This window comes from Pelodiscus sinensis, chromosome 11 (genome assembly GCF_049634645.1).
Source record: "Pelodiscus sinensis isolate JC-2024 chromosome 11, ASM4963464v1, whole genome shotgun sequence".
NCBI lineage: Eukaryota > Metazoa > Chordata > Testudines > Trionychidae > Pelodiscus > Pelodiscus sinensis.
Window position 1 is genome coordinate 42,476,496 of NC_134721.1, and position 25,917 is coordinate 42,502,412.

General features: G+C 49.8%; 2 protein-coding genes across 13 annotated transcripts in view; one reads left to right on the top strand and one right to left on the bottom strand.

The window, feature by feature from the left end:
* Nucleotides 1–1,296: 1,296 nt before the first annotated feature.
* Nucleotides 1,297–20,855, bottom strand: C11H3orf18 (chromosome 11 C3orf18 homolog). 4 transcript variants are annotated; one of them, XR_001368598.3, is made up of 7 exons: nt 20,365–20,855; nt 14,767–15,176; nt 10,749–10,774; nt 8,964–9,093; nt 7,477–7,801; nt 3,266–3,506; nt 1,297–1,429 (listed from the first exon to the last, which is right to left on the bottom strand). XR_001368598.3 is itself a non-coding variant. In XM_006127625.4 (5 exons), exons 2-5 carry the CDS (start codon nt 14,998–15,000, stop codon nt 7,721–7,723), a joined length of 471 nt encoding a protein of 156 aa, XP_006127687.1. In that variant the 5' UTR covers nt 15,001–15,176; nt 20,365–20,855; the 3' UTR covers nt 6,749–7,720. The 4 variants fall into 4 exon arrangements, 1 of the variants encoding a protein (XP_006127687.1); XR_012906539.1 differs by lacking the exons at nt 1,297–1,429; nt 3,266–3,506 and adding an exon at nt 4,136–6,456; XR_003090213.2 differs by lacking the exons at nt 1,297–1,429; nt 3,266–3,506 and having other exon boundaries at nt 6,749–7,801; nt 8,357–9,093.
* A 3,113-nt stretch (nt 20,856–23,968) lies between these two features.
* Nucleotides 23,969–25,917, top strand: part of HEMK1 (HemK methyltransferase 1, mitochondrial release factors N(5)-glutamine) — a 131,651-nt gene continuing 129,702 nt past the window's right edge. For 4 of the 9 annotated variants that reach the window (XR_012906541.1, XM_025187008.2, XM_025187007.2 and 1 more), the window contains exons 1-2: nt 24,157–24,560; nt 25,123–25,625. Coding sequence is in view for 7 of the 9 variants with exons in the window: in XM_025187008.2 (XP_025042793.1) it covers nt 25,374–25,625 (252 nt within the window). In the remaining 2 variants the exon portion in view is untranslated. The other 5 variants (XR_003090219.2, XM_025187005.2, XM_075939448.1 and 2 more) reach the window with 3 other exon arrangements.

Genomic DNA, 25,917 nt, shown 5'->3' on the forward strand with positions numbered 1-25,917 from the left:
GCTGTTAACTGTCCCAAACCTGGCCACAGTGACATAATGGGTAAGATTCCTATTCTATGGTACATTCCATTAGAGCATCCATTTCCTGTCCTTCTGAGTCCATGGACTGGAGCGGGGCTTCATTATCAGGATGATACACTCATGGCTCATCTCACAATTCAGAGGCCATGCTGACGAACACAGAAATCCATTTTAAATGCTTGGCTCAGAGTGAATTAACAGACTGAGGGAGTCCTCTGTCTGCCAGATGCTAGGAGTGGATTTAACTAGTATTTCTCAGCCATGAGTGTGGCAGGCAAAATGCCAGACTGAGACTTTCTCTCTTCCTAAAATGCACTCGGGGTAAACACTCGTATAATTTTCAGTCTGGTTAATTACTATGAGTGATATTCAGGCATTTCTCAGTACATTTTCTAGATCTTTCTCACTTGGTGTGCATACACAAGGACAGGGAAAAGAGAGGTACAGGTGAGGGAGGCCAGCTGTCCTGGAGCCCTTATCAATGTCCTCTTACTTGTAAAACGGGTCAGTCTTCACTACCTCTTGCTGTCTCACTCAGCAACTGCAACAGAAAAGTTGCCATAAAAGCATGGCTCTCATGGGAACAACAAGCAGAATTCTATGCTGTTCAGAGATAATTTGTATGTCTGCTCCTTTTAGGAGTCTGGTGCTGTGAATGAAACAAAAAGTAGAGTCTATCTTCCTGTAAAGACTAGGGGTGAAAACCTGGCCCAGATGAAGTTAATGGCAAAATTGCTGTTGCCTTCAGTGGGGTCAGGTTTTCACTCTGTAGCTTTCTTACTTCTTAGGGAAAAAATAGAATGCTTTTTATTCCTCACATGTTTGACTTTTCAGTCTATGCCAAACAATGGGCCTAAACCAAAACCCTGGATCGAAACATGAATTTGTAATCTTTGCAATGCTGTCAAATCAAATGTATCAAGTTTTCCCATCAAATAAAAATAACTAGCAAGAAAGACAGGTTCATTTTGCAAAATCATCAACCGGGCTATGATTTTGTAGACTAAAAATGGAGATTTGGATGCACATCCCATTTTATCTGTGCTCTAAAGTTTGGCAGGATCAGAGAAATGGTTCTGGCTTTTGCCCATAAATAAATATAAAAATTTGGGATTAGTTTTTTTTTTTTTTAAATAAAGGCATAAGTCATGTACCACTTTTGGATTCAATTTTCTTGCTCTTTATGCTTTCTCTTTGATGAACCTAGTGAGAGTGCATGGCATTTACAAACCACAGACACCTGAGCATTTCTTCCTTCACCTTGAATAAAGATAATGAAATCAGTCCCAAAATGATGCATAATGAACTCCAGGGAAGGCAGCGTCAAAACAAACAGGCAAGTCACTTAAGCCACATTTTCAAACTTGGGTGCCTAAAGTTAGACTCCTAAATCCTTATTTGCCAGCATCTAGTAATAAAAAGACAGTAAAATTAAATGTGCACAGACTGGAATACATTTGAATTGGTTTCATCTAAGTTCATTCTGCTTTCCCTGATCACATGCAGGCTCCCCATAATGTATTGCATAACGCACCCAGCCCACAATAAAATCAATTCTGTAGCTCTTTGTACAACTAATTCTGCTCTCTCACACACACAGGCTCACCAGTTAATCCCGCAGCCTGCTGATTATGTCTTCATCCCCATAGAACTCCCCAACCAAGCATGTGTCCCCAGTAAATCCTATCTCTCCATCAATCCTGCTCCCACATACTGTCCCTCGGCCTAATCATCCTTGTGTGTGACTCACCCCTTTACAGGATTGGTAATTGAGCTAGTGGCCCTGGAGGACTCTTCACCAGCTGCCCGCATAGATGTGGTGGTGGGGACAGCCACTGAAGCAATGGGAGGGAAAGGCCGCTTCTTCCCCTTCTGCCAGGAGAGTGGTGGAAGGAGGCAATTGCTGCCCTTCTTGGCCCTGCCCTGCCCGGCTGGTTTGCCCAGGGCTGCAGGGTTCAAGGCAGGAGCAATGCTTGTTTCTTGTGTAGTTGACAAGCTGGTCCCTCCGCATGTGCAGCAGCTCTGATTGACTGTCATTCCCCCAGAGGTAGGGAAATAAAGTGAAGAGCCAATCATATGGGGATTTTCCCCTTAGAGTCAGTTTTCCCTGCACATTCAGCAACCCTGCTTGGTTTTATGCCTCTCTGACCATCTTCCCTTTCTGCACAGGGTGGCCCAGCGTTTCTGCACAGGTCAGAGGACTTAAACCTGGAGTGACTGGAGTGGCACTAGGAGGTAGAGCAGAAAGGGGACCCATAACTGCAGCACGCTCCCTCCTGAGCCCTGTTTGCAGCTCAAAGAGGGCTTGTCAGCTACAGCACCACAGGGTTTGGACTGCCTGGGGCAGGAAGGGCTGCAAATATAGTGGAAGGGCACAGGGAGCCACTGCAGAATGCAGCCTTCACAGACTCAAAGGTCAGAAAGGACCATTATGATCATCAGGTCCGGGGTGGGCAAAATATGGACCATGGATTGAATCCAGCCCACCAAACATTGGATCCATCCCACCATGACCCAGGGGGACTCTCATGCAGGCTCCCTGGTTGCTGCAGCCCCACAGCCTGTATCTCTGTGTGGCAGGCTCCTTTGGAAGAGAGGGGCCTCTGCATGTTGTCCCTGCCCTCAGCATCATCCTCACAGCCTCTCATTGGCTGGTTTCTGGCCAATGGGAGCTGCAGAGGCAGTGCTAGTGGATACATGCAGCATGCTTCCCTGTGAGGATGGGGCTGCAGGGCCAAATCATGAAGCAGGGCAGATGGTGAGAGAATGACAGGAGAGACACCATGGGAGGAGGGCACAATGTCTGGCCAGAGCTAATCCCTAGGACAGCCAGGAGGAGATGCCACTAGCAGGGAGTGTATCCCGTGACACACCTGTTTATCCATGCAAGGATTGCATTCGCCCTATTGGTCACATGAAATCCTGACACTGACATTTTTTGCCCCAAATACAGAACAGAAATATGTATTGATCACTTTTGCCTTGTCTACATTGTTAATGATAATTGTCCTTAGCACTGCTGGTTGGAGAGGTCTCTTAGTCCTTTACTTCCCTTATCAATTTTCTACAGTTCCTATGGTCTCTGCAACCCCAGTAGATATATCAGCAAGGGACCCTCAGCATTTCTTCAAGTGGTAGCCCCCACTACTTTTTTGCACTTTAGTGGTATCAGTAAGGATGTCAGTGAGAAACTGGGCTGACAGAGGACACAGCTTCAACCACAGAAAGCCTGGCTCCTACACACCTTGATCATGCATCCTTGTGATCTGCAGTACTGGGATGTTATCACCCCACTGTTTACTCTCCCCCCAACAGATGTATACAGCAGAAACTCCGCAAGTCCGATCTTGTGGATTTTGTCTATCCCAGTCTGCTGGTTTTTTTCATGGAGGGGGAGTGTTCCTACTCAAGTGTTCAGTGTCCAGTGCAAGGCTTGGAACACACAGACTCAGCATACATTAGGTATATGTGGTCAGCCATTTTTCCTGAAAAATGAAAGAAAAAATACTAAATCATGCCAGATTTAATGTAAATTTTTTAATTATGTGTGAATGCTCAACATTCGAGTTAAATTACATCTTAACGCATCTACTAAACTATATGTCCACACCCTATGAGGAGGTGCTATTACTCTAAAAGAAAGGTGAGGACAAGCCCAGCCAATAGTGTTAATCTTCTTTTAGTCTTGTTACCTGTAGTACATTGATTCAAGGGTCATCAGAACAGGGCAGAGCTCACATATAAGAGAACTGTTGGAGTCCAGGGCTATGTCTACACTCACGGCTTCTTGCGCGAGAAATATGCAAATGAGGCTAAGCATGGAATATCGCTGAGCCTCATTTGCATACCTAATGAGCTGCCGTTTTTGCAGAAGAGACTCTTGCGCCAGAAGGAGCTGTCTACACTGCCCCTTCTGGCGCAGGAAAAACCCTCTTGCGCAATGCCATTATTCCTGAAAATAATCAGCGTAGCAGCATTGCGCAAGAGGGTTTTTGTTGCGCAAGAAGGGGCAGTGTAGACAGCTCCTTCTGGCGCAAGAGCCTCTTCTGCAAAAATGGCGGCTTATTAGGTATGCAAATGAGGCTCGGCAATATTCCATGCTTAGCTTCATTTGCATATTTCTCGTGCAAGTAGCTGCGTGTGTAGACATAGCCCAAGAGAGGAATTCTGCCCATTCATTATGTAACATCAGTCTTAGCCCTAATACGTGACAAGGTGCAGCGTTGGTTCCAGATGCACGGCAAGTGCATGGGTCAGCAACGGCCCGAGAAGTGCAACAACGGGCTCACGGCATGTTGCAAAGCAACATGGTTTGAGGAAATATCCCTCGTGACAGGAATTTTGTGTAGAGCGAATCAACAGTCACTTTAGCGCGAAGGAGTCTTGAAAAATGTTCCTCCCCCCAAGTAAAAGCCAGCAGCGTTTAGTGTGAAAACCGTTCCGAAGCCCTACGGTCTCCCAGGCCCCTGTGGGCTGTGCAACAACAGCTGAAATCAATGGGAGAAATCTGAGTGCTCAGTGGCTAGCAGCCATCTCTGAGCCAATGAAACCAGATACCTGCTCTCCTGAAGCAGAATAGGCTTGGTTCACATTACGGATGTGAATGGGTAACTGGTTAGCTTGCTACCCAGTAAGCATCAGCCGGTACAGGGTTATGGTTAACTGGTTCCCCAGGGAGCAGCCCCCGACTCTGTGGCCTGCCACGGGCAGAGGATTGCTCCAGTCCCACACAACTAGCAGCTGGGCCAAGCAGCTAGCCCCACGTGGCTGGTGGCTGGCATAGCCAGCTTCAGCCCTGTGCAGGGGCTGGGAGCCGCAGAATCAGCCCCAGCATGGGGGGTGAGAGCTGGTGGCAGCCCCCACTAGTCAGTTAACTGGCTAACCTAACGTTTAGCCAGTTAACTCATTAATCGGGATTTTACATCCCTAGTTCAGATTCTCAGCTGGTATAAAATCTGTGTGGCTGCACCAATGCCGAAGGGCCCAGAACCTCAAAGATATTAGCACCTAATTCTCATTGAGGTAGGCACCTAAATACATTGATGGATCTGGGCCAATGAGAAAGTCCAGCGAAGTGGAGCTAGGCTGTCTTATACCAGCTGAGGATCTGGCTTCTTGCCATGCACCTCAGCCTGTTGTGAGCAATCCCTTTGGCGTGCCAACACCCACGGCAGCCTGGAGCTGAGGTGCGGGGCTGCCTTTCTGTGGATTCCAGTTGCAACTTTTGGCTGTGCAGTAAGGGCCCAGCCGTACTGCACAGACTCCAGGGTCAAACCACTTCCTAGGAGCCTCCACTGGGAGGGAAAGTTTACAAAAATAAAAGCCAAGAAAGGCTCAGGCCTGCATGGATGAGTAGTGTCAGTGACTCCTCTGGTGAGCCAGGGAAGGAGATGCAGTATTGGGCCCAGATGCAGGAAAGGGGAAAATCTGTAGGAAAATTATTAAGGGAGGCTACACTGGCCAGCGAGTCTGGACTTACATAGTTCTGCTTACTGAAGACCCAAACGGTCGGACCCTCTGCCAGGCAGTAACCTGCTTCTTGGCAGAATGCCCCCTGGCTAAATATAGGGACGCTGTCAGACTCTGGCTGCTGACTTACAGAGTGTTTATTTGAGAGTTATGCAGTTGGTTCTGCCTGCACTGCAGCTCAAGGGCAGGAGGCAGTTCTGCTTGACAAATGTATGTGCTGAAGAAAACCCAATAGATAATCAGTGTCTCATCAGTGCTTTATATCCCGATGTATGCTGCATACGTAACTCACCCACCTGCTGGGCGTGGTGCACTGCCCACTTGCAGTGAGAAAATAATGAGTTTGCTCTATAGCTTTAACTGAGAAGCACCTAGCTTTTAGCTCAAGCTATAGAGGCTCCTGCCTGAAGCTCCAAAGGGCTCATGTTTGAGTCCACCTCTTGGCATTACACATACATCAGGATATAAACTTGTCAGTGGGATCTTGTGGATCTATCTGTATAGACTAATAGAGGTACAGTCCCATCACCCGGCATTGCAATCTGCTGCTGGCAGGAATATTTCAACTATGATTCTTGCCCAGGGGGTGGACGGAGTCCCTGAGGTTAGAATATGATGCACATGCAGCGCTCTCATCTGGCTCTGTTCCCCAGTTTCCAGCTTCACTTCCCAACTTGGAGAATGAGGCAGGAAAGGGTAGTTGCCTTATGACCTGGCTGTGTGGGGCACATGGGTGAAAGGAAACTAACAGTCTGTTTTACACTTTCCTACTCTCATTGTTTAGGTTCTGCTACTTGCTTTAGATGTTCTCCCTGCAGGGCATGTCCACAAGGTGACTGTCCAAAGGCTCTGCTCGTTACAATGCCAGCTCCATGTTGGTACCAAGCCGGAGGACAGAGGGGGGATCTGGAAGGCCCCAAAACACCTCTCTTGCCCAGGGGTTTCCTCTTCAGCACGCCTCACGCCCTGTATTAGATAACAATATAGTTGAGCGAGAGGTGCAGCCTGGAGTGAGGCAAACCAAAAGGATTTACCTCCCAAGACCCAAGTTCAAGATTTTGCATGTCTCCTGCATCCCTGGCTGCCATGACAAGGACATAAAGCAGGACATGTTTTAATCCTCCGTGCACTGCTCTAGAAGGAGTCACCTGTTTCAGCAGGAGAAGCAAAGAACCCAGAATGCAGGTCTTGGCAGGTAAATAGGTAAGGATCAGACTTTTGTACTGAAATGTATTTATTTGTAATTTTCTCTCTCACACCCATGCACACGCACCCCCTTTCCTCAGGCTGTTACTCCTCGTTCCTCATAAAACTTTGCTCTGCAAGGACCAGCTTCCATCAGCCAACGCACAGGAGTGGATGGGACTACATCAGCGCCCAGCTGTTGTCAGACCAACTCCACCGCTGTGGTGTCTGCTCACCAATCGCTGCCTCTGCTAGCTAAGCCAGCGGGAGTCCCACAGAAGGAGACGAGTGAGCCCGGGTCTAGGAGCTGAGTGGCTTGTCCCTCTGATTTGGGACATCCCACCATTTCCTCTCTCTAGATTTAATTCAAATGTTTGTTTACCCAAAGCTCTTTGGTTCACCTTTTAAAACGAGCGAAACACCCGTGCTGCAGAAACCCAGGGGAAGCCCACAAGCAACCTCTGAGTGTTCGCCCACGAGCGTGTTATGAATAACCTGGCCAGCACAAGAAGCAAGATGGATAAGCATCATGTGCTCTGGGGCACTGCTGCGGAGCAGGCACAGCGGCCTCCCAGATCAAGGGGGCTCAACTCACACCCAGGGACCTGCCAAAGCTCCGTGAAAACCATCAGATTACACTGCAGGACTCCAATCATGAGCTGTTACCACGGGAAAGGCCCTTCACAAGTGCTCTCACCCCACCACCATCCAATGACTCAGTAGGGGCTTGCGGTCTGACTGATACAAACTGTCCTGAAGCTGCATCTTCAGCCCGGCACAGCTTGGTAAAACGGCACTAACCAGGATCGCTCCTGAGCTCTGAGCATGGCAGCTCAGGGCCCGTTGGTGGAGAGAGATGGAGGCCCCAAAAGTGGCTGCAGCCATGACCAAGCATTTGCTTCCTGAAGTGTGTTAATGCCCAACACCAGGTGCAGCACAAACTGATGGGGAGGCCGGCAGACTCGTCATCCAGGCTCATGGTATGTAACTGGCTGGCTCTGTCCGTCCCGATCTCCGTGTCATCCAAAGCAGCGCCAGGTGTCATTCATGCATTGATAGCGTTAGCCACATCTGTGAACACAAGTCGGCTGGGCCTCTGGAGGGTTCCCTGGCTCGTCAGGAGGATCTGCAATGAAGCAGTGAGGGATAAGACAAAGCAGGGATTGGCAGGGATACAGGCAAAAACCAGAAGTCTGTCCATACACTCCACAGCATCTAACCTACATTCATCACTAGGGCTGATTATAAAACTCGGGGGTTAATAAATCTGTGAGCCAAATATATATTGGGCCAGCTACTGAAGTCAGTGGAGACAAGCCAATTTACACCAACGGACAATCCGGATCATTCGACGTAGTATAGCAACACGCAACACTTTCTCTCCATGCACCCTTTGAATGACTCCTCTCTTTATCAATACGTGTATGGACAAGGCAGTCACTTCCACACTGTTGCAGCTCTCCGAACCTATGAAACCTGCCATATGCTGAATGGTGGGTGCCATCTGGATGTTCTCACTTACTATTGCAAATGCTGCTGTTTTTCATCCGAGGCAGCTTTAGGTAGCAGGCCCCACTGGGCTCTGAGGGGTCCTGGTACTGTCTATTCTGTGCAGGTGATGCATTCCCTACTGCTGGGATTGCCGTGTGGCATGGCCACTGTTTTTCCTCCCTTTTATTACCTGAATGAGCTCTTCATTATGCATCTCTCCCTCCATCCTGTATTTCTTCTTGTAACATTTAGTCAGAATCCCTTACTTTTATACGCCGTCCCTCTGCTGTTCAAAACAATTAACATTTTAAACACGTAGCCCTCTGCCGCCTGCAATCCCCCCAAACACATGGAAGCCAGGGAACTGAAGGGCTGTTAGTTTGAGGATTTGTTTGGACTTTTATGTTGATTGTGCTACCCCAGAGGGGGTTTGGACTCTCTCTGGTTTGGCTGGATGGACAACCCACAGAACCCCGCCGAGAGGGGGTCCAGAGAAGATGCTGACTGAGTGAGGTTGGCAGCCCAGGGGAGAACCCACAATGTTAGAGACCAGGCTCCCATGAAGTGCTGACCAAATTTGGTATTTTCCCCTCACGCCATCTCCACGCCCCTCTTCCCCACTACCCTCCACACTGCTCTGTGGCTAGGGAAGTCCCTGGAGCTCACTCCGCAAGCAGCCCAACAAGAAGCAATACGAACTCCAGTACATTTGCCAGGCTCCGGAGGGAGAGGCCTTCACATCACCGTGTGGGCTGGGCAGACAGAAGGGCTGTGTGACTATGGGAAGCAGTGACTACCTTGCTCTGGGTGGCCTGAGAAGATGCTGCATCTCTCCCATGCTCCAGCAGCTCCTGTTCCAACTCGTCCTGTTCTTCCGCGGGGTCGAAGTTGTACATGGGCATGAGCTGGTGCCGCAGCTTCTCCAGCCTGCCAGTGGAAAGAAGAGCAAAGGGCAGGCTCAGAACCTGTGGCTGAGGAGAGAGGGACAGCAACACAGGGAGTCTTCCCTCCCCACTCTGTTGCCGGGCAGCTGCTGAAGCATGCCTCAATTGGAGCGGAAGGCCTGTGTGTACGGGTGTGTTTTGTATTCTGGGGTGCCTCTGGCTGTTGCCGAGAGAGGGTTTGGCTGTAACTCACAAAGTCTCATGTCCCCACCCGGGCAAGGATTAGATCCTACTGCTGCTACCAGCTAACTAGGCTGCTTTGTCTAACAGAGTGGACAAGGCCTGTACCGAATGTGCAGGGCTCAGTTACCCAAGCGGCCCATCTGGGGATTTAAACTGACTTCAGAAGCTCATCCTGAGCTTTATCTGGCAGGGGGAGTATTTAACAGGCTGCTCCCCCCCCCCCCCTCCGTGCATTGTACATCACCTTTTAGATTGTAGGTACCAATCCCACCTTCCCTCCCATCCCAGGTTATTGGCAGAGACTGAACTCAGAACCAAACCCAGGCTTTTGGGATAAAAACCTACTACTGCTGCCAAAATTACATCTTCAGTTCAAGTGGCAGAGGCCAACCCTAGACAAAGCAGAGATGGGAGCGACTCCACTACACAGGCATACTTGTGTGTCCCAGTCAGAGCCCAGGCGCCTGGGGAGGGTGTTGTTTGGTGGGGAGGAAGGAATTCCTGAGCTGTTCTGGGCAGGGTCACCACAAAGATTCCTTCTGTCTGAGGCTCAGCTGGCAAGTTCTCTCTGCATGACCCTTGCCTGCCTCTGCCTGGGTTCTGCCCACTAACCTATCAGTATGTCTACAGGCCACACGTGTCAGCGCTGTCACTAGCTGCTTCTTTTTCATTCAAATCTCTACTTTGGGCACCAGCTTGTAAGTTTTCTGACTCATAGGAATGTACCCTGCAGGCTGCATAGCCCGGCATTGCCCACAGCAGTCAGTAAGTGAGGCATCATCCGTGGCACAGAGATCCACCTATATCTGTGCCCGTTTAGAAAGAGCAGGCGATCAAAGAGCAATTTTCCCTCTCTGCCTTCCTCCTCCTGATTTCCAGTAGCCAAGCTGAACTGGGGAGGGAGGGGAAGACCCCTACATTTCAAGCTAAGAAACTGAGCATTTTGCAAACCAAACCAGGGGAAATTGCCATGGAAATGGTGGAGTCCAGTAGCGCTGCCATAAACATGCAGGGGCCTGCAGCCCTTCCCAAACTTTGGAGAACTGGGGTCTGGTTCAGGTAGCTTTGCCAAGCAAACCTAATTGCATATGGCTGCTGGAGCAGAGGAGCCCTGCCTGGACTAGCTGAAATGTCAGGCTCCACACCTCCCCGGACATGCCTGTGAAATGGATAACAGCTTTGTACAAACCCAGATCCTTCCCCTCTCTTGAAGCCCCCATGTGTGAGATGGCTTAGGTGTTGTGTAGGAAACCTCTGCCACGTTCACAGGACTTTTAGCTTCCCAAATGTCACCGGGACTACTTGGGAATGGGCTTTGAAAGGAACATGCAATGGGGGGAGAAGGAGAGGGAACTCTGTATTCCCAACTGAATATATTCCCCTGTCTGCAAGAGATTTCCTGGCTTTGCCTTAGCTTTGAAGCACCGAGACTCCCTGAAAGCAGACTGTACTTACCTCTTCCTCTTCCTGATATAGAGAACCTGGAGGAGAGGGAAAAAAACAGCATTAAAAGAGTCCAGGGAGGAGCGGAGCAGGAGACAGTGCCTAGCTTTAAAAAGGGGAACAAAGAGGCCCTGGGGAATTATAGACTGGCCTCCCTAACTTTGGTACCTGGAAAGATACAGGAACAAATTACTAAACAATCAGTTTGTGAGCATCTAGAGATTAATAGGGTTATACGGGATAGCCATTGTGGATTTGTCAAGAGCAAACTGCCCAGTCAACCTAACTGCCTTCTGGGTGAAATAGAAGACACACTATATCTCAGTTTTACAGGGCTTTGGACACTGTCCCAGGTGATGTTCTCATAAGCAGACTAGGAAAATGTGGGCTAAATGAAAATACTATCAGGTGGGTTTGTAACAAGTTGAAGTATCATATGCGGGGTAGTTATGGCTTGCTGCCAACCTGGGAGGGTGCATTTTCACTAATGACCTGGACTCATGACTACCCTCTGCTGGTGAAACCAAGCTGAGATGGGCTGCAAGCACTCTGGAGGATAGAATGTGAATTCAACACAACCTGGGCAAATCAGAGGACTGGTCTGAATTGAGCAAGATGAACTTCAACAAAGGCAAGTGCAAAGTACTTTCACTTAGGAAGAAAAAAATCAAATGCCTGCCTACAAAATGGGGAATGGCTGACGAGGCGTCAGCACTGCTGAAAAGAATCTGAGGGCTATAGCGGTCCACCAATGGAATGAGTCAACAATGAGGAACAGTTGCAGTCAGAAGTCAGGATGTTAAATTGTGGTTATCTAGCTAATGGTGTAGTCAATACAATTTATATCAACTAGACATCTAGTCGAAAAAGACTGCTCTACAGAGCTGCAGCAGGGGTAGCTCCAGGAGCTCTGCATTTTAAATGTAGTACGAGCCACCGGGTGCAGCATCCCGGACCAGCACGAGCCAGGACAGCTTGGTCCTGGCTCGCACTGAGTCCAGCAGCCCGTTTGCAGCAGCCAGCCCAGGGCTGTCATGAACAGGGGCTGATGCTAGAGCAGCCTCTCCTCTTGCCTCCCTGCTGCCTGTGATAGAGGCATTGTGGGGAGGGCACAGTTGGCACCATGGAGACAGTGTTGGGGAGAACCGGCTTTTAAGCCGGCTCCCCCTAGCACTGGCTCCTGTTTCTCATCCCCCACACTTGCTGCCTCTCATAGAAGCAGCAAGGGGGGGAGCAAGTAGTCGATACTCCAGCGGACTACTAGCTCACCTCCCTAGTCAGACATAGTAGGTGTATTAACAGAAGTGTTTTATATAAAGCATGGGAAGTAACTGTCTTGCTCTAGTAAGCATTGGTGAGGCTGGACTATTGTGGCCTGTTCTGGTGCCACATTTAAGAAAAGATGTGGATAAATTGGAGGGAGTCCAGAGGTGAGCACCAAAAATAATGAAAGGTTTAGAAAACCTGACCTAGGAGGAAAAGTTTAGAAAAATCCTCAAATGGGCATGTTTAGTCTTGAAAAAAGAAAACTGGGCTTGGGTTCGAAGGCCTGGTAAGTCTTCAGTATGTCAAGGATTGTTGTAAAGAGGATGGTGAACAATTGTTCTCCATGTTAACTGAAGATGGGACAAGAAGCAATGGGCTTAATCTGCAGCAAAAGAGAGATCAGCGAGATACAGTATTAGGAGAAACTTTCTCACTGTAACTGTCATTAAGTTCAAGCTGTGGAATGCCCATCACTGGAGGATTTGAAGAAAAGGTGGTCTAGGTCAGAGGCTCTCAACCAGGGGCATGCACAAGTCTTCCAGGTGTACATCAACTCATCTAAATGTTGACTACAAACAGGCTACATAAAAAGCCAACAGACTACATAAAAAGCACTAATGAAATCAGTGCATGCAAACATTTCACACCCTGACATGTTTATTTATATTGTTCTATAAACTGAAATGTAAGTACAATATTTATATTCTAATTGATTTATTTTAATAATTACATGGCCAATGTGGGAAAATCAGTAATTTTTCAGTACTAGCATGCTGTGGCACTTTTGTATGTTTATGACTGAGTTTGTAAGCAAATAGCTTTTAAGTGAGGTAAAATGGAGGGTACAGAAGACAAATCAGACTCCTGAAAGGGGTATGGTAATCTGCAAAGGTTGAGAGCACTTAGGCACTTCTGAAAACTTTACCCAAAGTCAGCAGGAACATTCTGCATTCTGCAGCAGCAAGTTCCACAAATTAACTTGTGATAGTTTGTAAGGGATAGTTTGTAAGGGAAGCTGACCCTCAACTAAGGAACTGATTCTTGTTGCTACCACCCATCTTCTGCTGGAAGGTAAACTCCCCTATTTTACAGGAGAAGGACCCTAGCCCTCTGCATTGCTCTCTTTGTCAGCAACACACCCATTCAGGTGAGAAGGTTTAGAAAGCCACTACCTATAGCAGAGATGCAAGAGCCAACTTGCATCCCCCTTTCTCAGGGTGGGTAATGATTTTTGATGGAGGGGCCATTCCAAGATTTGGCAAGTGGTCAAGGGCTGCACTTTTCAATCAAGGCTTTATGGAGGCTGAAGGGAGCTTGGGGAAGGGAACTGGGGTGCAGGAGAGGATGTGGGGCCTGAGAAGGAGTTCTGATGAAGAAGGGAGTTGTGACCTGGGGCAGGGGAAAGGGGTATGGGTGTAGGAGAGGATTCTGGCCTGGGGGAAGGGTGTAGGAGAGAGAGCAAGGTCTGGAAAGGAGTTGTGGACTAGAGGAGTAGGACGGTGGGGGGGAGGGTTACACAGAGTTTGGATGGTGATCTGGGGCAGGAGGGGGTGGTGACCAGGGGTGGGGAGTTGTGGGGAGGGAGGGACTGGAGTGTCAGAGGCAGGCTCTGGCTGGGAGGTGCTTACTTTGGTGGTTGCCAGTAGCAGCCCTGCAGGACCCTGAAGCAGGCTCACTGCCTGCCACAGTCTCAAGTTGCTCAAAATGGCTGGGTGTTCCTTGTGGCTCTTTGCTCTGAGTGCCAGAGAGAGGTGGAGGCTTTGTGTGCTGCCCCCACGCCCAGCAAAATATCTCAACAGGCCAGGGCAGCACGCCAAGCCTCCTCCACCCCTCAGCATCTGGAGCAGAGAACCACAGGGAGCAGCCAGCCACTTAAAGTGGTGTAGGGCTGCTCTGAAGTGGCTGGCTTCTCCGTGCCTGAGGGTCCTGGAAAGAAGGCCCATGGGCTGGATCCAGTGGGTTGGCAGGCCATATTCAGCCCACGAGCTGTATTGTGCCCACCCTTGCCTTAACTCCACCGTAGTCAAGGGAGACAGAACTTTCTGCAGGGGATGAGACTGTGGCATGAACTTCCCAGGAAAAAAAAGCCATCACAAGCCTCTGTACTTTTTGCTCCAAGTGCAAATCACAATTCTCTGACCCTGCCTCTCCTAACATAAACACGTAGCAACAGACACACTGGTCCTGAAAAACAGACACCAAACAGACCAAGACCATGCACTGCACAGGCATCGTTCTCTGGGGAGCAGATGAGAGCATGAACAACAGATGGAAATAGTCATGTGGCTTAAAGCACTACTGTTTAGATGCCACTGTGATGAGTGTGGTATAAAAACCTACATAGCACGGAACAGAGAAGTTACCCTAGGTTTACAACTCAGAGTAGAACCTGCCCCATTTTCTTGTAATTTCTTTAAAACTACTTTACAAATGCTGAGACCACACCTGGAAAGAATTTCTGAGCCCCTGGCCTGGAATCAAGTCCTGGGGGACCCCAGCAGCCGTGATCCTTGTGCTGAGAATTGGATTCCTGCTGGAAGCCTCCACTCTACTCCCAGACTAACTTCTTTCAGAGCTATACAAGTTTTGGATCTCAGAGACTTTTGGTGCCCAAAACTTTTGTACGGTTCTCCAATGTGATGACTCTTTCTTGGTTCAGTCAAATTACTGGGATTACAACTGGTGTTGAGAAATCACACCCCCCCCCCCCTTCATGAGAGAGAGAGAGAAGTATTTAGGGTGGTTAGTAGATTGGGTCTCTTACCATAGCTACAGCCAACCCAATCACAGTAATAATTCCAAAGGAGAGCAGCATTGTGCCCAGGCCAGGCGTGCTGCTGACCACATCTGGCATTTTGGTGCTGTTAAAGCTGGTGGTACCAGGGCTAATAGTAGCCGTTTCTGGTACAGTCCTGTCCATGGCTGACCCTGGGTCTGGCTCGGAGGTGGTACTGGTGCTGAGGTACAAATCACGTCCAGAGGGTGTGCTGTAACTCATCCTGGACAAGAGCCTTACGTCCTCTCCTCCTGACTTGTGTCTCCACCCACTCAGGTCTCCTCGACTTCTGCTACAAAGCCATAGGATCTCCCCTCATGTCAAGGACTCTCCTATGAGCACGGTTGTGCAACATCTTCCTTTTGGGCCCTTCTTTGAGGGGATTCTGTGACTTCTCCCTGTGTTTGAGAGAGACAAGTAGACGCTTTGTGAGTCACGGACGCACAAGGATACAGTCCTAGAGATACATGACCAACGTTCTCTGAAATGGCATCTGATTCTGAGTAGGAGGTAGATTTGATATAAATTTGGAGGGGTAGGGTTCAGAGAATACTTTTGGGTGCTCAACCTGAGATGGAAACTGGCTGACTTTTCAGAAATGCTGCGCATTTTCAATGTCAGTTGACGTTAGTGGGGTCTGGGCATGTCAAAATCAGATCATGAGATTCTCAGACTCAGCTCCCAAAACCTGAGGCATCCAAAATCAATTGCCATGTTTGGAAATTTTAGTCTAAGTCCATGACTAACCCTTTTCACCTTGTACCTTTTCAGACTGGTGCTAAATCAGTTTTATGTTCTCCCATTGCTGTTTCGCCTGTGCTCTCTTGTGGGCTCTTACCCAGCCTGCCTGACTGATGAATGTTCTTTTCCACAAAACTTACTACCTCCTGTTTGATCCAGTTCACAGATTGAAGATTGAAGTTTGCTTTGGCCTTAACTAAGAGTTGCAAGAGGATCTCACAAAACTGAGTGACTTGGCAACAAAATGGCAGGTGAAATTCAATGTTAAATGCATTCAATAACTAGAATATGAAAGACTGACGTGGTTTCAGCTAAAAGGGTGTCTGACGTGGCTTGGATGGTATTTTAATTATTAAATTGTTATGAATCACACAATGACATTACAGTCTATTAAAACCACTGCAGTCAGTTACAAGATGTCTCCACTAATGTCCCAATTTAAAGATTTGTCTTACTGTAGCTTTCTAGATGAAGCTGTCAGCAACCGTATTTACACCTAGTACCCTGCTATTGTTTTGATGCACAGTAAGGACAGCTACACTATTCAGTTGCGTCTATCCCATTGACGACTGGAGATGATTTTTAAGTCTTCTCAAATGGGAGAATGAGTTCCGAATGAAACAGGCACAGTGAGAAAGATTCTTATAAATCTGCAGTACTCTGGAAACATAGGGCTTCTGGAGTATTGCAAGTTACTCCAAGATCTCTTTCTTGATGGGTAACAGCTAATTTAGGCACCATCATTTTGTATATAGATTTGGGATTATATTTTGCCATGTGCATTACTTTGCATTTAACATTGACTTTCATCTGTCATTTTGTTGTCAAGTCATCCAGTTTTGGGAGTTCCCTTTGTAACTCTTAGTTAAGGCCAAAGCAGACTTCAATCTTAATTTTGTATCATCTGCAAATGTTGCCCCCTCACTGTTTGCCCATGTTTGCAGATCGTGTGTTGAACAGCACAAGCCCCTTGGTGGACACCACTACATCTTTCCATTCTGAAAATGGACCACGTAAATAACCTACTCTGTTTCCTGTCGTGATGGGGAGACTGCCCCACACTGGCCAGAAGGGATTAAAGCAAGCAAGCGGGAACCTGTGCAGAGCCCAAGCCAATCAGGAAGAGGCTTTTAAGAAGCCAACCAGAGTCCAGCTTGCTGGGGAAGCCTTGTATAAAGGCAGCTGCCCAGCAGCGAGCAGGCAGTCAGGCCCTGACCAGGGAAGGTGCAGGACCTGGTTCCCAGAGAAGCACCGTTGGGAGAGCAGCGCTGGGCAGGCTCGGGGGGGTTAGAGAGCGCGGCTCCAGCGTGATCCCTGCCAGGATGTGACCTTGCTACAAGGGCCAGGAGGGTGCAAAGGGTCTCAGGGGAAGTGGCCCAGGCAGTAAAGGGGAGTAGAGGGTGGAAGAACAAGGCTGCTGTCAGAGGGTCCCTGAGTTGTGACCCAGATAGTGGGCAGACCTGGGTCCCCCCCTTGCACTGTGTCTGGCCACCACTGATGTGCGGCCTGGAAGGGCTGTGCCTTGCTGCTATGGTGAGGGGATACACTGAGGCTGCTGTTGGCCACAGTGGCAGGTGCTAGATGAAGAACTGCAGCTAACCCCTGGAAGGGGGAGAGACCACTGTAGGGGGCACTGCTGGAGGGCAGTGTCCTGAAGAGGGCACCATGGTCCGGGAGTGACGCGGTCCAGAGTCTGAATGTGGTCAGAGCGGAGAGAGAGGTGAGACACCAGCCAGGAGGAGCCCTGCTGACAAGAACTAATTCCCAGTGCTAGCAGCAGGAGGCGCTGCAGCAATGAGTCAACCCCTGCCACCTATCTTTTAACTGGAGCCAGTGGCGCCGCTTTCGGGATCATCTAATAACTTGCAATGTAAGGACAAGCCTTTTGGTACCTTAACCCCCTTCCTCTGTCTATAAAAAAACCTCCCTGAGCTCAGGGCAGCACTGTTAGCACAGAACTCATCACATTCCACACTGGCACTCTGGCTCCAGGGTGCTAACCACACACCATTAGTTTTCCCCCAGGGTGTCTTGAGCCAAGGGGCACCCCAGAGTCAGTGGCTATGCAGGTTTGATGACTTTGGTGCTATTATCTCTGTGCTTAGTCCCCCGCCTGTAGGGCAAGGTGGTGATATTTACTAAAGGGCTTGGGGATGTCGCGTGGATGTTCATAGTTCCAGCCAGAATAATAATCACCCAAGAGAAGTATATTCAATATCAATCACCATCTTTAACAAGTGGTATTTGGTCATGGCAGCCTCATGGGAAGTGGTTTTTCAGAGTAAAACCTTTTGGTTTCCACCCTGGCTATCCAGCCTCCTATGTCGTCCTCTTCAGCATGGCCTGATTCCCGCATGCCCCTTGTCAGTCTAGTTACCATCTTTCTGCAAAGAGTGAGAGGGGCCATCAACTAAGCAGGCCTCCATCCTACCCTTCCTCCCATTCCCCTGCTCCAGGACTGCAATATTGCCTGCTCGTTCAGCCTCTGCTCTCAGGAACTTCCACTGCATGGGAGGCAGCAAGCAGGGGAGGGACTGCCCGGGGGTTACTATTAGCTCAGTCCTGTCCTGAGGTATATCAGGATCTCCCTTAGATGGTGGTACCTAGCTCCCCAGCATCTCCCAGACCGCTTGATTATCTAACTTTTGCAGCCTTTTCAGGGTGGGGTTTGGGCAGCTGGCATCCCATTTCAAGGACTAGGAGAAAACTGAATTCTGTAGAGCTGCCTGACATAGTCGGGTGATGAGATCTGAGCAGAGAAGTTTTCAGGGCTTTATCGTCCTGGGCAATTATCATCCCTTTAGACTTTTCCCATGAGCCAATCCTTCCGAGCCTGAACCACTTGGGGGCCTTAAGCGACTCTCTTGTGCAGAGCCTGGCCAGATGTTCCTCCTGGAGAAAAGATGTCACTAACATTGCAATACCATCAGGATTAGCCGTTACTGCAGAGTCTCAAACCTGCTGTAGGAGAGGTTGTCTCACAGGCAATGGGATCATGCTATAATTAGCCACCTGAAGGAGGGAGGATTAGTTTGGGTCAGGTGATGAACATCTTGGCATCATAAAGGGAGAGAATGCCCTTTGGAAGAGGACCCATAGGCTACATCTACACTGCGGAGCTCTTTTGGGATACCAGGAGTATCCCGAAATAGCTATTCCGTGTCTTTTGAGTGCACCCATTATTTCAAAATATAACAGCCTTGCTCTTCCAACATCCTTGTAAACCTCGTTCCACGATGGTTAAGGGATGTTTCGGAACAGCGCTTTATTTCGAAATTACCTCAAAATGAGCTATGCAGTTTGGTAAAGGTGCAGTGCACATGCACCCATAGGGAGGAAAGTGGGTGCCTGTGGAAGGTCCTGAAGTAGGGGCTGGAAGGAGCTAGGAAGGCAGGGTTCCATTGCAGAGAGATTTAAAAAAGCCCAGAGGGGCAGGCTGGAGAAAGGCCTATGGGAGGGGGGGGCAGAAGAACCTTTTGTTCATATGGACTGTTGTTACCTGGGTTAGGTTTTGGTCAGTGACAGGGCTAAGTCACATCACCAAGCCCACCCTGTGTGGGGAAGGCTGAGGGGATACACTCCAGAAGAGGAAATTGAGGCAGAGAGCATCTGCACAGCGCTGCCTGGCTGGCAATGGGTGTGGAGGGACAGTCACACCTATGTCAAAGGGTCACCGTCCACTCTACCCTCTTCTACCTAAATCTCTTGGGTCCTCCTAAGCCTCACTTTCAGACACAGGAAGCATCTTGCACCCACAGAGTTACCTCAGTTGGACTTCAGTTGGACTCCGTCGACAGAGCCATGTAGATTTGTTTATTGGGCAAAGGGAAATGAAGCGGCGATTTAAATAATCGCCGCTTCATTTAAATTTACATGGCTGCCTCGCTGAGCCGACAAACAGCTAATCAGCTGTTTGTCGGCTCAGCGCGCTAGTCTGGACGCTTCCCTGCCGACATCAAAGCCCTTTGTCGGCAGCCCCGGTAAACCTCATCCCACGAGGAATAACGGGGCTGCCGACAAAGGGCTTTGATGTCGGCAGGGGAGCGTCCAGACTAGCACGCTGAGCCATGTAAATTTAAATGAAGCGGCGATTATTTAAATCGCCGCTTCATTTCCCTTTGCCTACAACCCGAATCTACATGGCTCCGTCGATGGAGCTATGTAGTCTAGACACAGCCCATATGATTGGTTTTTGTCTCTATCCTTTGACTACAGAAGGGTCCCCAATAAAAGGATTTTTAACCAGAAAGAAAGATTCTGATGCTTCAGGTGAAGCAGAGAGAATAGAATTAATCAAATCTCAATAAAATCAAGACACCAGTGCACCCCCTGCCTCCTTTCCCTGAAGAACTCCCCTTCTCCTGACCGAGGAGGCTTTAAAATTCACTCTTGGTTTGAGTCTTGAGAGGGATATGACATACTGGAATGAAGGGGATGGGTGGGAGGTAGCTCATTCCTGCCTATATTAACCTCACTATCCTGGCCAAATTCCAACTTTATCCCTTCTATTCTCCCTACATAAAATAGCTCACACCCCCTGTATTGTTCAACTGGAGTTATTCCTCACTTTCTCTTCTACAAATATTTGTATAGTATTGCCGGTACAGGATGGCTGCCAATTCCACCCCAGAAGTAGCTGCATTTCTGTGGTGGGTGATCCACATTCACACAGCAATATGCATTCAGTGTTTCCAGTCAGGGCAGATGCTGCTGCTTCCCACACCAGCTTTAAACCCCAGTGGCCTTCTCTGAATTCATCCCCCTTCCAGCTACTTTCAATGTAACAAGCTACTGCATGCCTCCTCCCCCAAACTGCCTGAACAAAACTGTGACATCAGCACTTACTCAATTCCTCCCAGGTGAAGAGTCAAGTCCCCTTCTGGTTCCAGTCGTCCGTCTCAGACTGGGAGAGTTGGCCAGGCCAAGCTCCTGGAGCCAGTATCCAGGCAGGAGGAGTACCCACAGCCCACACAGACACAGTAGCTGCTGGCCTTGTCCGGGGAGAGCTGCTGTCTGTCTGTCTAATCTCCTTGTCCCCACCACGTCTGGTACAAGAGCATAAATGCCGAAGGATGGGTGATGTACGTGTGTGCTGGGGGATGGAAGCAAATTGCACTCTCAAAGAGAAAACTGCTTCCAAAGGACTGCAGAGAGTGACTTTAGCAGATGGATAAATCTTGGCTTTGTGGAGCCAGAATTGAAGAGCTGCCTTTGGTGATGGAACTCAGCTTGCTTGTGCTGGAGCTAGAGGATCTGCGTCTGCTGTCATTGCGTGGCTTGCCATTGTATTTTCCATGATGCTAGGAGCTGCCCACCCCGCCTCCCCTTTCTCTGATCTCCTGCTTTGATCGCCTTTTTGCAGGGGATTGGCGGGGAGAGAACAGGGCTCTGGCTCCGGGTTGGCCAGTTCATTTGTCACTCATGAGCTGTTGCTGCTGCAGGGAGATTGAGGTTAAACAGTGGGAAGCTGGGATTTGTAGCCCCATGCGCTCTCAGCCAGGAAAGATTTTCTCATGCGGTCCCTCAGAATTAAGGGGGAGGGGAGAATTTAGCTCTTGTTCAACCTGTAGTATTGTTTCGCTTCGCAATCCTGCCATCGGGCTTGGTAATATAGAATTATAGCTTTGCTCAAGTCTCCTCAGGGGAAATCCACCAAGAAGGCATTTGTCCCCATCCTTACCCTTTTACCAAGTGCAACTTCCTCACATCCCTGCCAGTGGTGGTCATAACAATTGGTAGCTTGCTCTGTCTGGTCAGGGTGCTGGAACCATTTTTACAGTGGGTGTGTTGAAATCAGAAACTATGTACTTAGTTATTACTATTTCTAGCAAAACTCTCTAAACTGGAGCATAACTTTAAACTGGCAGGCCTCATATCTAACCCTGTAGTTTCAGGGGCTGTCTGTGGGAAGGAATTTGGAAGATAGAGGCAGTGGGAACTGAACTTTACACAGGTCAGTGAGGAGCAGCTTCATGACACTTCTCCAGCATAAACTCGCCCTGCTCTAAATGGAAGCAGCATCAGATGCATGTTGAAAAGTTTCAGAGAAGTAGCCGTGTTAGTCTGTAATTGAAAAAACTTTAAAAACAACTAATCAAATTGACTATTCTTTTCCCATTTTTTCCCCTCCTTTCTTTTCCTTCCCCATCCCTTCTCTTTCTTTGCTGTTTATTTAGATCCTGGACCCCTTTAACTCCATTCATCTGAAGAAGTGGGTTGTGCTCACGAAAGCTCATGACAGTATCTACATGTTTTGTTAATCTCTAAAGTGCTGCAGGACTATTCATTGTTTTTAAAGATACATGTTGCTCATCCATCTATTTAAAACACATTACTGGACATTAGCAGTACTAGGAGAGAGGAGCTGGAGCGCCTTGGAGAAACGATGTCGGAAAAGTAACTAAAATACTGTCCTGGGAGACTATTTACTGAGGGACAACCTATCCTAAATTCAACACTCACTACTCTATTTGCTTTCCCCAAGGTACTCTTAATGTAACATTTTTATGAATAAGGTACCCAAATATCTAATGCTGATATCTAAACAGTATCATTCAATTTATTAACTTTTATTGAGGATACTGCTGATTGTGTATTATATGTATTTTATGACTTTTAAACCAATCTTTGTACTTTTGCACAATTGAGGCATTATACCCAGATGTACAGACATCTTTCCATAGGTAAAGCTCATGATACTATACATCTATATACAATATATATAGTATATATATATATAAATATACTATATATTTTGTTAGATTATAAGGGTGCGTCTACACTGGGTGCTATCTCAAAATAAATTATGCAATTTGAGCTACGCAAATTACGTAGCTTATTTCAAGATAGTCTAATTCAAAATAGACTGCTATTCTGACAAGTCCCTTAATCCTCATGGAACAAGGTTTACCGGGATGTCGGAATAGCATGCTCATTATTTCGATTGCATTTCAAAATAACAAGCATGCTGTAAAGACATGGAAAATGCTATTTCGGGATACTGGACCTATCCTGGGAAAATGCTACAGTTTAGACATACCTTGAAGTGGTAGAGGACTACTCCTTGTTTTTAAAGTAACAGACTAACTAGGCTACCACTCCAAGATGTGTATTTGATAATTTTAGTGTTAGCTTTAATAAAAAATGACATCTGCTGGTGAGAGAGGCAAACTTTCTAGCTTACACAGAACTGTTCTTCAGGTTCCACGCAGAAGAGACCCTCGTGCTGGTGGCTAAAACCAGCCTCCCAATTACTGGTTGTTCGCATTGCAGCTGTTGCCAGGTTTCATAGAATCATAGGCCTGGAAGAGACCTCAGGAGGTCATCAAGTCCAACCTCCTGCCCAAGGCAGAACCAATCCCAACTAAATCAACCCAGCCAGGGCTTTGTCAAGCCAGGACTTAAAAACCTCCAGGGATGGAGATTCTACCCCTCCCTAGGGAACCCATCCCAGTGCTTCACCACCCTCCTAGGGAAATAGTTTTTCCTAATATCCAACCTAGACCTCCCCCACTGCAACTTGAGACCATTGCTCCTTGTTCTGCCATCTGTCACCACTGAGAAAACCTCTCTCCATCCTCTTGGAACCCCCCCTTCAGGAAGTTGAGGGCTATCATTAAATGCCCCCTCACTCTTTTCTTCTACAGACTTAATAAGCCCAAATCCCTTAGCCTGTCCTCGTAGGTCAGTGGTCCCCAACCTTTTGAGGTTGTCGGGCGCCAGGGGGCGTGGCCGTTTGCCCACCGTTTGCCAGGGGGTGGGGACACTTGCGCGCCCGGGGGCGCTCCCCCCCCCATAGCCGCATGCCTGGGGGCACCCTCCCCCCCATAGCCATGCGTCTGGGGCCACCGCTCCGCCCCCCCCCGCAAGCGCCGCACGCCTGGGGCCGGCGCTTCCTTCCCCCGCAAGCGCCGCGTGCCCGGGGCCGGCGCTTCACTCCCTCCCCCCCGCAAGCGCTGCGCACCTGGGGCCGGCGCTCCCCCCTCCCCCCCGCGCAAGCGCTGCGCGCCCGGGGCTGACCCTCCCCGCAAGCGCCGCGCCATGTGCCCGGGGCCAGGCCAGCCCCGAGCACCTTGCGGGCGCATGCAAATGCCCCCGCGGGCACCATGTTGGGGACCACGGTCGTAGGTCATGTGCGCCAGCTCCCAAATCATTTTGGTCGCCCTCTGCTGGACCCTCTCCAATGCGTCCACATCCTTTCTGTAGTGGGGGGGCCCAGAACTGGACACAACACTCCAGCTGCGGCCTCACCAGAGCCCAATGAAGGGGAATAATCACTTCTCTAGACCTGCTGGCAACCCCAGGAAAGGCTCTGCCCCCAAAGGGCGCCCCGTGCAGCAGCACAGATGCTCGTGGGGGGCACCCCCCTCTGGATAAGGAGGCTCTCCCAGGGCATCGGGGCTCATGACTCTCCTGCAAACTGCGCCGGCAAGCGGCACTGCGGGGGGGGGCGCTTGCCCCCTCGGCACGGCCCTTTCCCCAGGCCGGAAGGACGGGCTGAGAAGCGGCTTCCCCGCCGCTGGGCTCGCTGGGGCCGCGGGAAGCGCCAGGCCAGGAGCGCGCGGGAAGGGGGCGGCTGCAGGCTCCGCCTCTCCCGGGGCCGCGGGCGGAGCAGGCGCGGTGGGTGCGTGAGCCGGGCGCCCCGGGGGAGGGGGGGAGACGCCGAGTCACCCCGCGCGAGTCCCGCCGCTCTCCGGGAGGCGGGTCGCGAGCCTGGTGGCTCCGGGGGGGGCGGGCCGCGCTGGGCAGGGGCCCGGCCTGTAGCCGTTGCACTTTTGGCGGGACGCTGCCTGAGGGAGCCGAGTCACCTCTGCCGCGCGGGCAGGTTGCGGGGCTGTCACGCAGCGCCCCAGGGAAAGCCGGGGCTGGGGGTCGGGAGACCCTACGGCCGCCGCAGGGAGCGGGGCTGAGAGGAGCCGCATCCCCTCCCGGGCCAAAGCTGGGACAGCGCCCCAAGGCAGAGTTTGGGGAAGACTGGGAGGAGCAAGGCGACGAGACTGGAAGCAGGGCCGAGGACAGGCAGCCCCATGGAGCCGCCTCAGGTGCATGGTGGGACGAAAAGGTCCAAGACCAAGAAGTGCCCTGACTCCTCCCAGACCAAATGTGTTGCCAGGCCCATCCTAGCTGAGTGGCCCTTGTGCTTGTGGACCCATTTTACACCTTGCCAGCAGGTTTTGGTGCTGAAGCCTGGAGTCTGTTTATCCGTGGCCCAAGCAGCAGCAGGCCATGGTCCCCACATGCTGCTCCAGCAACAGCCACCTACAGTCTGGACTCCACCTCCAGTCACTGCCTCTTCTGGATGCCAGCGGGGAGCACTTGGAGCCAGTTCTGGCAGTAGTTTGGTAATTCTCAGTTGCTACTGACCAAGGCAAAATGGCGCCGGTGACTGAGAGGCATTTCCTAATCCCTGTGTCTTGCCCCTACTAGCTCCCTGCTGTTTAATCTCAGCTCTTTAGACGTAGATGCATTTGGGGAGAAGAAGAATAGTTGTGCTGTGGTGTGGACCATGAATGCTTTACTGGGGAGAGGAGTGGATTCTTTGCTGAGTGGATTCCTTTAGACTTGCTAACCCATATGCCACATGTGCACTCTCTCTCTCTCCAGCTCAGCAGAGGAGTGACGCCCTTAGCTGGAGCCTCGCTGTCAGGAACGTGCCTGAAGGGTGTGGGCGTGAGAAGATTCCTGCAGCAGCAGTGTCTGATGGGCATGTAGCAGTGGTGATGTGAGAGTGTCAGGTGGTGAGGACACTGTGCCTCCTACCTGCCAAGACTTGGGATTGGCTCAACCGGGTGAAGGTGGCCTGGGAAGAAAGGACACACGTGGCATCTTGGAAACCATAAGTGGCCTTTGACAAAATGAGGCTTCTCACCAGCCCCCTGCGCCGGATGCTGTCAGGCCTCCTGAATTGCTGTGAAAGGGAAGGAGGGCGTCCTTCCAAGTGCTGTTCTCTAAACCCCCATCACCTGCTTCCGAGGCAGAATTTCAGTGCCAAACCGACAGCTGCTGAACTGGTCAGATACTGGCATGGTGTGTTTGAGGCAAACAGGATCCCCGAAGCACAGGAATCCAGCGAATATATCATTTCCTACGTCCTGGGAGCAAAGACAGTTAAGTGGTGTGGAAGGGATGATGGTTGTGTGGTCACAGTGCTCCTGGCTCCTCCACAGGGTCACAGAGCAATCTGGATTAGGTGGTTTAATCTCTGTATGCCTCTGTTTCTGTTGCTGTGAAATGGGAAGAATGACAGTTCCCTGTCTTGTATGGGGATGGGGGTGGAGCAAAATTCATTAACCCTTGTAAAGCATTTTGCCCCCTCCCTGCAATGATTGCTGTACAGGAATCTGCAAGGGTTAGCATTGGTTGTAGCATGGGAAACAGGCACCCAGATTGTGTCCAGGA

Bases quoted from the DNA above. Each gene is read 5' to 3' on its own strand.
- C11H3orf18 (XM_006127625.4), bottom strand. From the start codon at position 15,000: ATGAGTTACAGCACACCCTCTGGACGTGATTTGTACCTCAGCACCAGT. The intron at 9,094-10,748 runs GTAAGTACAGTC...TTCCACTGGCAG, and splicing joins TATATCAGGAAGAGGAAGAG to GCTGGAGAAGCTGCGGCACC. The intron at 7,802-8,963 runs GTAGTCACTGCT...GCTTCATTGCAG, and splicing joins CTCAGGCCACCCAGAGCAAG to ATCCTCCTGACGAGCCAGGG.